The sequence below is a fragment of the Notechis scutatus genome, chromosome Z (assembly GCF_049901735.1).
Source record: "Notechis scutatus isolate UNSWTSFEM ecotype Mainland chromosome Z, rNotScu1.2, whole genome shotgun sequence".
Lineage (NCBI taxonomy): Eukaryota > Metazoa > Chordata > Lepidosauria > Squamata > Elapidae > Notechis > Notechis scutatus.
Window position 1 is genome coordinate 124643575 of NC_142025.1, and position 17837 is coordinate 124661411.

A 17837-nucleotide genomic window follows, 5' to 3' on the forward strand; every position below is an offset into this window, starting at 1 on the left:
TATAGCTAAAAGTCTGTAGAGATTCTCAGTCATCCAGGTCATGGTTGTCCCTAAGGTGCTTTTACAGGAGACAACTGGACTTTTTTCTTTTTTCTTTTCAAAGAAAGAGGACACACACAAACCTCCAAGTGCTTCAACGACCCTCTAAACGGATGCAAATGACCATCTGTCTGCAAGGAATATAAATCTTTCCATTCCCCACTATCCTGTCAGAACTGAAGAAGCTTCTCAGATGAGAAGTGAAATGTCTTCAAAGAAAAGATAAGAAAGTCCAGTTGCCTCCTGAAAAAAGGACCTTTGGGATGATTGCAGGTCCCATCTTGATTTTTTTTAACCTCTTTCCATGAAAACCCCTAACAGTTAATCGAATTCATTCATGAATGAAATGAAAGTAGGAATGGAAGTTCCTGGCTAATTGACATCATCTACATATAGCAGAAGTTGACACTGTGTGTTTGTTTCCCTCTTTTACTTGCTTAATCTTTTTTAATGATAACAAACCAACAGTTTAAAAATCTTCCTTTCTCATGGTGTAAATTGTACGGTGCAATTAAAAATATATTATTATGATTCGTATGATGAGATCGCATTCTGTTAAGTTTATATTAAGCAGAGACAAAATATAGCACCCAGGAGATAAATCAATGTGTAAAATACGTTAAAAAGTTATGAACAAATTGAAAGGGAAAAAAAAAAGAAAAAAGGCGGGAAAAATTTAATCTCAATTGTATTCTAAAATAAATTTCATAGTTTATTATTATTATTATTATTATTATTATTATTATTGTTGTTGTTGTTGTTGTTGTTGTTGTTGTTGTTGTTGTCGTCAAGTAGTTTTCAACTTATGACCACAACTGAGCCTAAAATATCCCTTGCTAAGCAAGACAGTGGCTATGTCAGTTTTTCCTTATTTTACGATCTTTCTTGCCACAGTTGTTCAATGAAGTCACATGGTTGTTAAGTGAATCTGGCTTCCCCATTAACTTTGCTTGTCAGAAGGTCACAAAAGGTGATCACATGATCCCCGGGATCATCACAAATATATGCCAGTTGCCAAGCATCTGAATTTTGATCATGTGACCATGGAGATGCTATAATGGTTTTAAGTGTGGGAAATGGTCATTAGTCATTTTTTTCAGTGTTGTTGTAACTTCAAATAGTCACTAAATGAACGGTTGCAAGTTGAGGACTACCTGTATATAGAAAAAAGAAATATTTGACAAGAAACAAAGCTAAACAATAAATTTATGTAGTTATAGACATGAAGCAGGTTACAGGTTAGATGAAAACTGTTCTCCTATTTGAATTTCTACCTATTTCCATATACTGCATTTCCCCAATAAGAAGACCCAACCAGAAAATAAGCCCTAGGATGATTTTTCGGGATGCTCATAATATAAGCCCTATCCCAAAAATAAGTCCTAGTTAAGATTGTCAGCCAGTTGGATGCATTTTAGTATTGTATCTCCCCCAAAATAAGACCTAACTAATAATAAGCCCTACGGCAGGGGTGTCAAACTCAAGACCCAGGGGCCAGATCCAGCCTGGAAGGTGTTTAGATCTGGCCTACGGGGCCACCCTGGAAACAGTAAAGGATTGACCCACAGTACCTATGCCAGCAAAAATGGAGCTCAGGAGAGCCGTGTGTGTGGCCCTCCTGAGCTCTCTTTTTTCTAGCAGAGGACTCTGTTTTCACTGGCAGAGGGCTAGCAAAACAAACTAAAAACAAAAAACAAAAGGAGAAATGTTTTCTCTTTTGCATTTAAGCATACAAGAAGGGAAAGGAAAGGGAAAGAGAAAAGAAAAATAAAAAGAAGGAAAGATGAGAAGAGAGCAAGGAAGGAAAAATCAGGAAAGAAGGGAAGGAAGAAGAAAGGAGAATGAAGAGGGAAGGAAAAATAAAAGGAAGGAAGGAAGGAACAGAAATTATAATGAGAGTGAGGGAGGGACTGAGGGAAGTCCTGCCTTTTCACTTGGCTACCACAGGTGCCCCCAACACAAGTGACATCAAGTTGGCCACACCCACCCCATCCATGCCCACCCCAGCCCCCCAAGGTCAAACACAACCTTGATGCAGCCCTCAATGAAATTGAGTTTGACACACCTTCCCTAAGGTATCTTTTGGAGCAAAAATTAATATCAAACCCAGTCTTATTTTCAGGGAAACATGGGTATATGTATAAACCTGAAGTTTAAAAAAAGGAAGATTAAACACTAATACAAATTCATATAAAATAAGGAAGTGAAAAGGGGGGGAAATCCATCTATTTCCCATCGCTGTTGACAATTATTTCCTTGTTTATCAATTTGCTCATGGCAATTTTCACATCTTTGTTTCTCAAAGTGTAGATCAAGGGATTCAACATAGGAGTGATAATATTGTAAAGGAGGGAGACCAGTTTGTCCACTGAGAAAGTGGAGAAAGGACGAGCGTAGATGAAGATGCAAGGTCCAAAGAACAAGGTCACTACAGTTAGGTGGGAAGCGCAGACACTGAGAGCTTTGCGGCACCCATCAGGAGAACGTATCTTCACCAGGATGGTGGTGTAGGAGGTCAACAAGATGATAAAACAGCTGGTGGAGATAAGACCACTGTTGGAGACCATGAGGAGCTCAATGACATAAGTGTCACTGCAAGCCAGTTTAATGACTGGTGGCACATCACAGAAGAAGTTGTCCACCCAGTTGGGCCCACAGAAGGGTAACCTCATGGTAAGAATAGTCTGGACTGTAGAATGGATTAAACCACCCATCCAGGATGCTGCTACAAGCCAACTACAGAGCTGCCTATTCATGATAGTGGGATAATGCAAAGGCTTACAAATGGCCACATATCTGTCATAGGCCATGACAGTGAGGAGAAACATCTCCGCGGCACCTACAAAGTGGAGAAAAAAGAGCTGGACCATGCAGGCCTCAAAGGAAATGCTTCTCTTCTCAACCAAAAAATCCATCAACATTTTGGGAGCTGTGACAGTGGAATAGCAAAGATCCAGGAAGGACAGATTCCCTAGCAGGAAGTACATGGGGGTGCGTAACTGGGGAGCAGACCCCACTGTTAACATTATGAGGGTGTTTCCTACAATGGTGGTTGCATAGACTAGGAGAAAGACCACAAAGAGAGCAACTTGGGATTGCCAGGTGGGAGAAATGGCTGCCAACAGGAATTCATTGATTCGCGTGCCATTCTTTTTCTGGAAATCCATCTTATCGGCAGTTGGAGGTTGAGTGGTGGTGGAAGAGATCAGATTCATTCTGTGAGACAGCAGGATTCTTTCTTCAGATATGATTTGCTTCCAAGGGAAAGGAAAGCCCAAACAAAAAAATAGTATTATTTATAAGATGTTGAGATTCTAGAAAGAGTGCAAAGAAAAGCAAAAAAGATGATTAGGGGACTGGAGGCTAAAACATATGAAGAATGGTTTCAGGAATTGGGTATGTCTAGTTTAATGAAAAGAAGGACTAGGGGATGATAGCAGTGTTCCAATATCTCAGGGGCTTCCATAATGAAGAGGGAGTCAAGCTATTCTCCAAAGCATCTAAGCACAGGACAAGAAGCAATGGGTGGAAACTAATCAAGGAAAGAAGCAACTTAGAACTAAGGAGAAATTTCCTGACAATTAGAACAATTAATCAGATGAACAACTTGCCTCCAGAAGTTGTGAATGCTCCAACACTGGAAATTTTAAAGAAGAGACTGAACAGCCACTTGTCTGTAATGGTATAGGGTTTCCTGTCTAAGGGGATAGCCTAGAAGACCTTCAAGGTCCATTGCAATTCTGTATTCTCTTATTTCTCATTCCCATAGTTTCTGTGTATTTATGCCCCTCGGTTTCCTCAACAAGAGTCTTTTCAAATATTGAAAATAGTCTCAGGAATTGGGAGGCAAACATAGCTTGTAATTGTCCAGTTCTCTCAGTATTGATATATGAATACCAACTCACATTAATACTCGAAATTCAAAATGTATTTAAACTAGTTGAATAATATTAAATATGAGGAAAATCATGTTAACATATAATAACTAGGTAATTCAATTCTTGGAATTCAAAATATTTTCTAATAACCAGAGATACTTAGTAGGGTTGCCCACATTCAGTGTTATCATTCACAATAATTAATTGAAACATTGCAAAAAAAATAGATCAGCAGATCAAAGCTTTGGATATCAATAGCAGAGGTGGTATTCAGCAGGTTCTGACCAGTTCTGGAGAACCGGTAGCAGAAATTTTGAGTAGTTTGGAGAACCGGCAAATACCACCTCTGATTGGCCCCGCTCCCATCTATTCTCTGCCTCCCGAGTCCCAGCTGATCGGCTGGGTCTTCTTTGGTTGCCCTGCACAGGAGAATGGAGCTGGAAAGCAGGTTAGCGGGGTGGGTAGGGAATGGGATTTTGCAGAATCCTTCCCCCAGGAGTGGGTAGGGAATGGGGATTTTGCAGTCACCTTCCCCTGCCACACCCACCAAGCCATGCCCACAGAACTGATAGTAAAAGAATTTGAATACCACCACTTATCAATAGGAGTGAGCTTAATCAGCCTTTTGGTATATAATGTATATAATGTAAAATTTTCTTTTTATTGCCTTATATTAACACAAAAGATGTGATATATGCATTGTCAAAGAGAAAAAAGAACACAAAAATGCTATGACAATAAAAGGGAAAAAGTATGACAAAGAAAAAAGAAAATGAGGTACTTGCAGACCTGTAATAGTTTATTGTTATAATGCCATATTCTTCTCTGAACTTCTAAAGACAATGGCAACATTCAGGAAGATCTAACAACTTGTAAGAGACTAACAGATCCATCAAGCAGTTCTTCAAAATCTAAGTTGTTATAGTTTAATACTGGTTTGAAAGATAGAGAAAAAATAAAAAATAATAATTTCTATGATTGGTATACTTAAAATGTCAAATAATAATTGCCCCTTGGAGAGGATTACATTTTGAAACAAGTTTTAGAAGTTAAATATATTGAAATATGGGTTGGTCATTCAAAATATTAAAAGAAAATTAAATCAAAGAAAGAATTAAACCAATGTCAAAGAATTGCCCGGTTGATTCACTGTGTTTGAAAAGATCATAGAATCAGAAAGCTGAAAAATCCTTTAGAGGTCATCTAGTCCAATCCTCTGCTCAGAGACAGATGATCATCCAATCTCTGTTTGAGCACTTTTGGTAAAGGGGAATTTATAATTTAGTCTGGCAATTGCCTAATAGCTTTGTGGGATTCTGACATCTAGCCTGACAGTCCTTCCTTGTAATTTTAACCAACCAGTTCTGGTTTTTGCCGTCTAGGACAATGGACAGTTACTTTTTCTATGTGGAAAACTACACAAATGTGTTACTTATAAAATGTTGAAGAGTTAGTGGGCAGTGATCTGGATTATAAAGAGCCATAATAATGTCAGACTTTGCACTTTACCAAACTGTAGTGCAGGAATGCTTCTGTACTCTTTGCAGCTGATTTAGGCTACCTTGCTTTTAACAAACACAGAAATAAATTAAAATATAAAGGATCTTCAGGTCAAGTTTAATGTCAATGGCCCCAACCTGCGCGCGCGCGCGCACACACACACACACACACACACACACACTAAATCTGGCATCTTTAGATTTTCATGAAGACAAACTGGCTCATGAATTTGGGAAATTAACAGTCTGGTCTAGTGGTTAAGGCATGAGGACAGAAAGCAGCAGGTTATGATTTCTAGTCTTGCTTTAGGTATGAAAGCCAACTGGTTGACTTTGGGACAGTTTCTTTCAGCACAATTCACCTCGTGGAGTTATTGTTGTGGGGAAAATTGGAAGAGGAAGGAGTATTTGGTATGTTTGCCACCTTCGGTTATTTAAAAAATAAAAATAAAGGCAGGATAAAAATATATATAATACTGAATAATAATAAATATTAGTATGAAATGGGAAAACACTTATAAAAAGAACAATTAATTGGCCCAATTTGGGTCTCTCTCTCTCTCACACACAACAAAACATATAAAGTACATGTATACAGTGCAATAGAAGCTAAGATACTCATTCCTCTTAATGCTCGTTTTCTCTCAAATAATGATCAGAGGCTCTAAATAAAGATAAATAAGCAAATAAATAAAAATATGTGAACTTCAAAGAGATCCAGCTCTGCCTTATTTTGTGGTAAATCTCCCTCCCTCAATTAAGTTCATTGGTGCTAAAGGACTTTTTTCACACTTCAGTGTAAAATGGGAAGAAGATGGGTAGGCAGGGAAAGGTAGAAAGATGGGGAAAGAAGAGAAAGAGAGATGATAAAGAAGAAGAGAGTGTGGTGGAGTGGGAGAGAGGAAGGGAGGGAGAGAGAGGGAGAGGGAGAGAGAGAGGGAGAGAAATGCAAGTTGGGTGAATGTGTACTAGGTCATCTTAGGACCCAGCTGGTCAAAGAAAGAATTTTGTGGAAAAATCACATCTTAGAGCTAAAGCCCAATAAAACTTGAACATCAGCCAGTGGGCTTTTCCTTTACACCCAATCCTCATAAATACTCTAATAAATGTTTTAAGTGACAATCAAAGTCAGATATCCAAAGAGACAGCTAACATTCTAAAATGCTGATAGGTTTTTTTAAAGAGCTTCTGTGGCTCCAAAACTGCAATTTATTCATCTCTATGCAACGAGTTTTAATAAATCATTTTTGCCCATCTTCTCTAGCTTTTTCTAGGTCCATCACAGGAAGGAACATCACAACATATGATAAATACTTTCATAAATGTCAAGTACTATTCAGAGACAGGTGATAGAAAATGGCTATTAACTCTATATCTCTTATTGCTGAAATTATCAGCACCTCCATGCAAACTTCTTGGAACTTTTTTCAAGACAGAACCCTGTATCTGTATTTCAAAATAATGCTTTTTTTTTTGCCTCACCTGATTCTCCATTTTCCGTGCATGATGGATTACCTTTCCTAGTTTCATGCTTTAACTTGTTATCACACACACATATAAGGGCCTTTTTATTTTTACTAGCCTTCAAATGAAAATGTTTCAGTCAACTGAATTATACTCATAGTTTTCTCTGTGTTTGGAGAAGGGGGGAGGGAGAGAGACATGAAAACAGAAGAAATGACTTCATAGAGGAACAAATGAATAAAGAATTGATATAATAGCCCAAAAGCTATTTAGACCCAATTTACCTGTGAATTCTATGATTTGGAGAGAAAAAATAGGCAAGAACTGATTCCATCAAGTCCTACTGATTAGATACTTTTGTCTGATCTTTGAAGGAAAGAGAATAACACTGCAATAAAATCTTTTATTCCTATAACTTGGATTCAATAGTTGAGAAAATAATTTCGGTGCCACTTCTATGTGGTTTACAAAATCTCTAAAGCCAGATTTATCATAAATGCTATAGTTAACATTTCAACTTTTATGCATGTTTTCTTTGAAGAAAAAATTAATGTTTTTTTCCTCCTAAGATTATTCTACCACATCTGTTCATCTTACCTTACATACTTGTCCTGAGGTTATATAGAACCCTTCACTGTCAAATTACATCTTAAAATAAGTTCTTTAGGTCATCAGTGAATGCTTTTGAATTTGCCCTGACTCCAATCATAAAACTGGTAAATGAGAGTATGGGAAAAAAAACTAATGGATCTTTTGGATGTCAGCAAGACAGTTGGGAGTTTTCCTTAAAGACCTGAGTAGATTGATTATTTGATCGATCAGTCTCAAAGGAGATGATGACAAAGTTCTAGCCAACTTACATTTTAACACAATTAGCTAGTAGAGTATTTTGGCCTATTGAAAAGTTATTCTTATTTATTCTTTTGCTTGCTTACTTGTATACATGTCACCTGCACTTTAGTTGTACATCAAATCCATCAAATCATTTTTTACAATCATACACCACATATGATTATAAGTAGATCAAGGAATATTCATCATTGATCATAATCATAATGATTATAAATAATATCTCTTTACTGAGACTGAGAAGAAGAGTTCCCCGTCCCAAGAAGCTTAGAGTTTGAACTCCAATGGAAATAAATAATAAATGTGAAATTAAATAGAGAAGAATTAAAGGATTGAAATGAGCTGAAAAGTACAGGTTGGGTAACTAAGAGTACACTTGTGTTCACAAGTTTCCAAAGTTCATCCTACTGTTCTAACTTTACATGCTACTAAAGAGGGGAATTATTAAACAAATGAAGACTAATCACTTTAATGATATTTAATTAATTTGATTTACATTTGAATTCAATTAAATTTAGTTTTTTGCCCTGATTCTACCTCCTGTCTCCCCATTCTCTTTTCTTTATAATGATTTAGAATGTGATTAGTTTTGCACTAAAAAGTTAGTTTGAACTATGTTGTGTGAAGTCTAGCCACTTGGATTAATTCAATAAGTGAAGATCTAACAGTTTGGGATTACTGAGTGATATAAACAGAGCCTGTAAAAGTTTGAAATTTCCCCCCCATCACTTTTACGGAGAGTGGTCTCTGTCTTATGACTAATGCTGAAGTGTAGTCCTTGGTCCACAAAGGTTGTGGACTTCACTATAGCTCCTGGATATTAAGTGGCAATGTAGAATATAGAACATGGAATAATAGTGTTGCAAAAGACCTTAAAGGAAAAGGTAAAGATTTCCCTTACACATACGTGCTAGTTGTTTCCAGCTCTAGGGGGTGGTACTCATCTCCGTTACAAAGCTGAAGAGCCAGTGCTGTCCGAAGACATCTCCATGGTCATGTGGCCAGCATGACTAAATGCCCAAAGTACACGGAACGCTGTTACCTTCCCACCAAAGTGGTCCCTATTTTTCTACTTGCATTTTTACATGCCTTCAAACTGCTAGGTTGGCAGAAACTGGGACAAGTAATGGGAGTTCACTCCATTACACGGTGCTAGGATTCGAACCGCTGAACTGCCAACCTTTCTGATTGACAAGCCCAGTGTCTTAGCCACTTGGAGGTCTTCTAATCCAACTCTCTATCCATGGTAGGAGATCCTACACCATTCTGGACAAATTATTGTTCAGTCTCTTCTTGAAAATCTCCATTGATGGAACTCCCATAACTTCCAGAGGCAAGCTGTTCCCCTGATTAATTGTTCTTATGTAGAGTTGTAATTGCAGGAACCTCTTATCTTGGATGGCAAACCTCAGATAAGGACAAAAGCAAATACAACTCAGACAAACAAAATCACTAATGCAAGTAAGGATTAGAGAGAGGAAGTAAACGTGTTAGACTTTGACTAGAGATAATTAATTGTGTTAATTACTATGCTAGACAGTAACAGAGGCTGATCAACAACTAAAGTTAACCAATGTTAGAGGATTACTAAAAATGTGTATAAATACAAGACTAGACTCCAATAATGTCATCATGATTCATGTGATCATGGTCAAACACCTTGACTGCCTCATCATTGCAACAAGTGGCGCATGAACAGGGACCCTCTTACTTCGTCCGGCAAGGATTTGGTGCACCTTCAACCCTTTGGGGTTTCTCAACCATTATTGGTTTCTGTAAGTATGGGGTCTTCGCTTTCAGAGGAACGAAGGAAGCATGTAGATGAATTAGGCTATTTGTTGAAGAAAAATAATACTCAGGTACCAGAGAAAAATCTCTTAAGGCTGGTCCAGGAGATTGCAGCTCAGTGCTTATGGTATCCAGAAGAGGGGTCTTTAAAATTAACTGATTGGGAACGTATAGGGAAAACATTGCATTCTGAACCTAGAGCAGAAATAGAAGTTTTGCAGGTGTGGCATTTATGTAGATATGCAATTGAAAAATTTGGTCACAATGAACTGTCTCTTTTAACACCTCTACCTTCACGTTATACTAATGTTGTCACCTGAATATATGTCTTCCATTCTCTCAGCTGTTGCAGATACAGGGCAAAAACCTCCTGACTCTATTGTTCAGTCTTCTTTTCAGAAAATGGTTGAGGCTTGTAAAAAAGATGCCTCTGTCTCAGGAAAAGAACTTGCAGAATTAGTGTCTGTTTGTTCAGTACAATATCGTCCTGGTCAGGGGCCACAGCTTGGACTGCAAGTAGCAGAATGGGAGGGTCTGCCTTATCAGATCTTAGGAGAGTTAAAAAAGGTAGTTACAGACTATGGGATTAGTGGTAATTTTACAAGAGGACTTGTAGAAGGAATAAAAAATGGTTATACAATGATTCCTGAAGATTGGAAGCAAATATTACCTGACTGCTTCAGCAGTCTCTCTCACTCCTCCCTAGCCACAGCCAGTAGCGCTGGGATTGATGTAATCACTCAAGAGGTAATTGAGTTTAAAATTCCTTTGGAAGTTAAAATAGTTTCATCTCAATTTAAAGGTTTTCTTCCTTCAGGATTAGTTGGCTTAATTTTGCCTCGTTCTTCTGCACACAAAAAGGGCTGTTTTGTTGTGCCTGGGGTAATAGATTCAGATTACAATGGTATCCTCATGATTCAGATTTGGGTGAATCTTCCTCAAGTTCTTCCTTGTAATTCTTCTGTTGTTCAATTGTTTCTAAGTAAACGTGTTAGACTTTGACTAGAGATAATTAATTGTGTTAATTACTATGCTAGACAGTAACAGAGGCTGATCAACAACTAAAGTTAACCAATGTTAGAGGATTACTAAAAATGTGTATAAATACAAGACTAGACTCCAATAAAGTCATCATGATTCATGTGATCATGGTCAAACACCTCGACTGCCTCATCATTGCAACATTCTTATTGTCAGAAAATTTCAACTTAGTTCTAGGTTGAACCTTTGATAATCTTCCATTTGTTCTGCCCTCAGGTGCTTTGGAAAATAAGTTAATCTTCTCTTCTCTGTAACATCCCCTCAAGTACAGGAAGACAGCTATCATATCTCCACTTCATTAGACTAGATATATGTAGTTTCCTCAATTATTCATCATATGGTTTAACTCCCAGACCCCTAATCACCTGGGGCAAAATAAAAAAGTAATGACATTAGAGAGAGGAGCTTCTCTACATCAATGGCTTCTCCCCTCCTTCAAAAGACACAGCAGATGATTCCAAGGAATCATAAGTCTGTAGACCTGAAAGAAATCATGAAGTATTTATTTGTATTTGCAAAATCTGTGGGCATGGCTTGGTGGGTGTGGCTTGGTGGGTGTGGCAGTGAAAGGATATTGTAAAAACTCCATTCTCTCCCCATTCTTGGGGAAAAGTTACTGTAAAATCCCATTCTCTCCCCAACCCACTAACCTGCTTTCCAGCTCCATTCTTCTGTGCAGAGCAACAAAAGAAGACCCAGCTGATCAGTTGGGACTCAGGAGGCAGAGAATAGATGGGAGCAGGGCCAGTCAGAGGTGGTATTTGCCGGTTCTCTGAACTACTCAAAATTTCCACTATCGGTTCTCCAGGACTGGTCAGAACCTGCTGAATACCACCTCTGCCCTATATGTCCCAAAGGTCTTTTTCAAGAGGCAACTGGACTTTCTGGTTTTTCTTTGAAGATGTTCTGCTTCTCACCCAAGAAGCTTCTTCAGCTCCAGAAAGTCCAGTTGCCTCTTGAAAAACATCTTTGAGACAACCATGACCTGGATGACTGAGAATCTCCATAGTCATCATCCTACACATTTCCTGCAGAGGAGGTACTGAAGAACCAACTTTTTCATGGTGGTAGTTATTTCCTTGTTCCGGAGGGTATAAATGATGGGGTTGAGAAGTGGAAATATGATGGTATGGAAGACAGAGACCACTTTATCAGGTGCATATTCATCAAAAGGACGGGCATAGATGTAGATGGCAGGACCAAACATGAAAATGACAATAATGATGTGAGAATAGCACGTGGAGAGAGCTTTGCTAGCTGATTCGCCCATGTTCCTCTTTAGCACAGTGAGCAAGAAGGCATAGGAAACCAAGAGTGCCACAAAGCAGACCACAGAAATCAGGCCACTGCTGAAGATCATGATCATCTCCTCCATGAAGGAATCAGTACAGGTGATCCTCAGCACTTGGGTGATTTCACAGAATGAATACTTCAGCTTCAACCATAACAACACAAGAGCACACAATAGATACAAACTCAAGGTTAACCGCACAAAACTTGATTGTAGGAAATACGACTTCAGCAACAGAGTGGTCAATGTCTGGAATACTCTACCTGACTCTGTGGTTTCTTCCCCAAACCCCAAAAACTTTAACCTTAGACTGTCTGCTATTGACCTCACCCCTTTCCTAAAAGGTCTGTAGGGGGCGTGCATAAGCGCACCAATGTGCCTACTGTCCCTGTCCTATTGTTTCTTTTATTTTTCTTATATGTACCCATTTCATGTATTCATAACTATGTATATACTTATACCTATTATCTTGTAAGCGATTGACAAATCAAATAAATAAATAAAAATAAATAAATAAATAAAAAATAATTGTCCAGTTCATTTGGCCCACAAAATGGGAGGCAGATAATTAGCACAACCTGGATGAGGGAATGGATAAAACCTCCAGCCCAGAAAGCCACCACTAATATGATGCAAAGTCTTCAGCTCATCTGGACTGAATAATGCAAAGGCTTGCAAATGGCGACGTAGTGATCGTAGGCCATGATGGTGAGCAGAAACATCTCTGCTGCCCCCACAAAATGGAGGAAGAAAAGTTGAGCAATGCAGCCCTCGAAAGAAATGGCTTTACGCTCGGAGAAGAAGTCAGCCAACATCTTGGGTGCGGTGATGGAAGAATACCAGATGTCCAAAAAAAGCCAAGTTGGCTAATAGAAAATACACGGGGGAGTTGAGGTGTGTGCCTCCCCAGATGGTAATAATGATTAGCACATTGCTTGGTAAGACAATACGATAAAAGATGAGGAAGAGAGCAAAGAGGAAGAGTTGGATCCCACATTCATGGGACAGACCCATCAGAATGAACTCAGTCACATGGGAGCTGTTCTTCACTCCTGTAGGTGCTGGGTGAGATGGGGCAGAAGGTGACTCGACCATTACAGATTCAGCAACTCTTGTTCCAGTGTTCATTTTCTGGATGCAAAAGAAAAATGGAGCAGGCAAAAGTGAACTGATGGTGGGAAAAAGAATGGGAAATAAACAACTGATCAAAACTGAATGAATAAGACAAAGGACTGGAATAAACTAAGGACAGAATTATTCATATGCGTCTCTAATAATTTTATCTTCCGCTACTTTATGAAAAGTAGACTCACTAGGAGATGGAAAATATTTACTGAAATAAAGGGGGGGGGACCTAAAAATGAACAGAAACCATGGAAAAGGAGGGGAAGAAAAAAGGATAATATTATAGTACATAGTAAGCAGTTCAGTTTTTAAACATTGTATTAAATGTTGATGACACAATAATTTTTTCCTATTATATTTCGAGTTCTCATTATATTTGTAATTCTATGATCTTCTGATTTAAATTTATGAATACCCTCTTAGAATAGGGCAATTATTTCATAGGAGGGGGTTAGAGTTAGAAAATAAATGCAGCACTTATTTTTAATCATTTGATTTTAATCTATAGAGTGAGGAAAATAATGGCAAGATCTTATATCTTTGATTTTCATCATGAAATGAGGTATTCCAACTTTTTATTCTAAAGTTCTTACAAATAATGGCCACTTTAACAATACCCTTAAGCCACTTTTTTAAAATAAAAAATCTTGAATATTTAGGCTATAATTATTTTTCCTACTTCATAGATGAAATACTGTGGTAAATGAAATTATTTTCCAAAATTATTATGGAGGTAAGATGATCTGCCTCTTTCTTAGTCCCATTTCTCTTCTTTCCCCTTTGCAAAAGGATGCTAAGCAGAATGAAAATTTTACATGCAAGTTTTCTGAGTCTCTGACACCTTTAATTAATTAATACCATAAAAAAGTCTTCCAAAGAGGTGCTGGATAACCTCACACACCAGGACAAGACAGAAAAATTGTCTCAGTTGAATTAAATTCATTCATTTTTACTGTAGCCTCATTTTTATTCCTTTTGAAATTATAATATTCATTATGCCACTGCATGTATTACTACTGTTTTTTTTTAATTCCTCCTGTCTCTCTCAGTACATTTCTTTGCTATGTTACTGATATTCCAATGACTCTTGATTTATTCTTAAACCAGACAAATAGTCCAAAACCAGGAGCCATTTTTTTCTTCATTTATTTATTTTTGTCTGAAATGATGTTTCTGGAAATTTCCTTAATCTCAATTCCTAATAAAGTTTTATTATAACCTTTATTGGTAATTTATATATTTCTCATACTATGTTAATCTTTACCCCCTTTATTCTCCAGGGCAAAATTCTCATTACTGATTTAAAGAAGTTAGAAGAAAAATTCAAAATTAAATAATAGTATGGTTTTATTATGCAGGTAATTGTGGAAATACAACTTTTAAAGTCAGTTATTTCCTACTGCATGTATGGTACATTCTCTGTGAGGTAAACTACTACTGGAAAATAAAGGAGTATCTGGTATCAATGGATAATTTGATGTCACAGCTCCATTTTTTTATGATTAACAAAGCTTTAGTAATACCTGCCAGCAACAAAGTTGAAGAGAGGAAGCAACTCCTATCTACCGACAAAGGATTTGCTGCTCTGGGAGGACCATCTTCTCAACAACATGTAGATTGATCTACAAAATGCAATAACATAATATCTTCAGGATCTGGGATCAGGGAACACTTAAGGAACAACTAGAAGATATGTGAATCCTGTGGGGAATCATTAAAAGTGCAACTTGTCTCTTTCCCTTGAGGGTTGAAGAAGACAAAATTTTAAGGTCCCCAGATAAGTCTAAAGGTTATACTCAGAGCTGAACAATATAAAGGGTCTGTGAGCAACATGCTGATATTAAAGGACATTGGTGTGTTCCTTATTATCTGTACTCCTGTCTATTTTTTTGCATTTTCAAGTTTTTTAAAAATTATGTTCACACCTGTATAATGTATGAAAGCAAATACCATAGAAATACCACTGTCTTCCAATATATGAGGGGTTGTTATACAGAAAAGGGGGTCAACCTGTTTTCTGAAGCACCTGAGAGCAAGTCAAAAGTAATAGATGGAAACCTATCATGCAGAGATCCGATTTAGAACTAAATAGAAATTTCTAGACAACAATTAATCAATGGAATGGTTTGTTCTGGGTGCTCCATCACTGCATGTTTTTAAGAAGAGATAGGGCAGCCATTTGTCCAGAATTCTATAGGGTCTTCTGCCTGAGTTGGGGGGGTTGGACTAGGAATCCTTCATGGTCCTTTTGAACTCTGTTAATTCTGTTATTTTGTCATGGTATTTACAGAAATGTCATAGTCGCCATACAAATACCATGCCAAATCATGGTTCTTGACCACAAAGGAAAGTTCAGGACCAAAGCAGAAGATACCCTTGATCATCCCTAACCTGGGAAAAACCAAAATGACCTTTCTCAGATTGAAATCCTTAGAGGTAAAGTTATAGGACCACCAACAAGTTTTTTTTCTCTCTTATGGTTATATTTTTATGGCCTTGAAGGAAGCATTCCACACTCAGCTTCACTTTCCAGTTTCAGGGATCCAGATTGAAGGAACTAGAAAAAGGAGGAAGGAAGACTATCTGCAGCTAGAAAACAGCTCCTGATCTGAGTTGGCAATATTAGATGAAGACTTCCAATTATCCCCTTCAAATCTATGAGGTTTTCTACATCTCTTAAGATTTAATGTTCTCTTAGGAAGGAAGTAGGCAATCTGTAAAACAAAACCCTAGATATAGCACCATGTTTGTTTGCAAGAACAGTTCTAAAGGTTTTGTAAACCTGTAGATAGATAGTAACAGGCTACAGCTTAGTACTTTTTTGGGACTAAGGCAGGAGTGGGATTCTACTGGTTCAGCCCAGTTCGAGTGAACCGGTAGCTCCAACGATCAGCTGTTTGGCCCACCCGCCCATCCAGCTTCTAGGATATGCTTTATATCCTGTTTTTTAAGCTCAGCTGATTCATGCGGCACAGTGGATTGATGAGCATCAGCTGTTTAACACACAGAGATTGCTGGAGAAGGTCAGTAGCAAATGCTCTGCATGCATGTTTTGCGTGTGCTCACCAAACAGGTTGTTACACCGGTTGAATTGCACCCCTAGACTAAGGTACATTTGGGAATGTACCTATCTATCCTCTCAGAAAGACAAAGTAAGCTAGAGTGATAGGAAGCACTTACACCACCACTAGAAATAGCATTTAGTATATACCACTTCATAGTGCTTTAAAGCCTTCTCTAAGCAGTTTACAGAGTCAGCATACTGCCCCCAACAATCTGGGTCCTCATTTTACCAACCTTGGAAGGATGGAAGGCTGAATCAACCTTGAGCTGGTCAGAATTGAACTCCTGACTGTAGGCAGTATCAGCCTGCAATAATGCACTCTAACCATGTGTCCCCACTGCTCAGGTAGAAAAACTTCATCAATAAAGTACATTTTAAAAAGAAACTTGTAAACTATTCTGGGTCATATTTTGTGACCATCCTCATCAAGATGCTCTCAGCCGGTCCTTGAGTCTTGAAGATTTGCTTTAAAGTGAATATAGACACCAGCTTCTATGTAGACCAATGATGGTTTATTCCATGATGAGCAAACAACAAACACTCTCTTCCAGCAAGAATGGCTCAAAGCCAGGCAAAGTTAGCACTGAGTGTTCCTACTCCCCCATTCCCTTTTATTAGTATAGCAGTCACACCCTTGCCTACACACAGCTGCACTCCTGGCCCTGCCTAGCCTATTATCCCCCCTTACTGACAGTTCACCATCAAAGTGTTGTCCTCGCCTACTTCCCTGTCTTATCCCACCTCTTCCTAAATGATCCCCACCTTGTGCAACCTTCACTGTCCACCCGGTCTGATCCTGCTCTCCAACCCTCACCCACATGTTTCCCAGCCTCCCAGCTGACTCCTGAGCTGATTTGTCACAAACAGAGATCCACAATGCCGCAGACATGCCGGCAGATGCCCAGCTGTCAGTTCAAGCCTTCGCCGGCCGGCATGGGCAAAGAGCTACATCACGTCTACCACATCATTGTAACACAACTCCATCTCAATCGGACCAGCGGGTGCCACATAGACAAGAAAGGAGATAGCATCGTGGGACTCCAAAGTGACAGCCAGGTCAGCTCAGCATCTGAGGAAGAAGATTCTTGCCAAGCCCCGGAGAGCTGGCGGGCTCTGAAGTACCGTGTTTCTCATATAATAAGGCCGACTCTTTTTTTTTTTTTTGAGCCCCGAAAAAATGGCTAGGCCATCTTTTCAGGGGTGACTTAATTCTCCCCCCCTTGCATCTTCGGGCGGGCAGCGATGGCTTGGATGTTGACCTCGGCGTTGGTGGGGCACTTCGTATCGGGGTCAACGCAGGCAGCACCATATCCGGGTGTGCAACAAAAGTACTTCCTAATGGCAAGCCCCCCCACCATTCCCCCCATTTTGCATGTTTTAATATAGGCCTTAATTTGGGGGGAGGGGCTTAATTTCATTTCATGCTGGGACTTCCTATTGGGGAAAGCCGTATTGTTGGAGAAACAGGGTAGCACTGCACTCGGAGCCCAACAGATGCTCCAAATGTGACCAAGAACCTCAAAAACTTGAAGAACAAATAATCCAATCTGCAGAAAGCAGCTTTCCCATAATTCCCATCACCACAAACCATGTATCTTTAATGTCATTTACTGTCCACTTTTTTTTTAAAAAAGAACAAATGTCCAGTAAGAACAAGTTTCCTGTAAGATGCTGAGTTATTATGTAGCAGTGACAAATACTTTAGGAAAAGGAAAGATTCCTTCAAATCAACTCCAGCTCTTGATAACTTCACAAACATGTCCATGCATTGATAAGAGTACAGAATTAATTTTCAAATG

The 17837-nt window shown here is 38.6% G+C and overlaps 2 protein-coding genes across 2 annotated transcripts; both read right to left on the bottom strand.

Moving 5' to 3' along the window:
* Positions 1-2264: 2264 nt before the first annotated feature.
* Positions 2265-3206, bottom strand: LOC113426209 (olfactory receptor 4Q2-like). The gene has a single exon (XM_026688577.1). The coding sequence runs from the start codon at positions 3204-3206 to the stop codon at positions 2265-2267; it is 942 nt and encodes a 313-aa protein (XP_026544362.1).
* Positions 3207-11570: 8364 nt separating this feature from the next.
* LOC113426205 (olfactory receptor 4M1-like) lies at positions 11571-12977 on the bottom strand. The gene is given in 3 exon segments (XM_026688574.1): positions 11571-11981; positions 12374-12703; positions 12705-12977. Coding segments are annotated over 3 exon segments (1014 nt in total).
* Positions 12978-17837: the final 4860 nt, after the last annotated feature.

Coding starts and splice junctions, on each gene's coding strand:
- LOC113426209 (XM_026688577.1), bottom strand. CDS start 3,206: ATGGATTTCCAGAAAAAGAATGGCACGCGAATCAATGAATTCCTGTTG.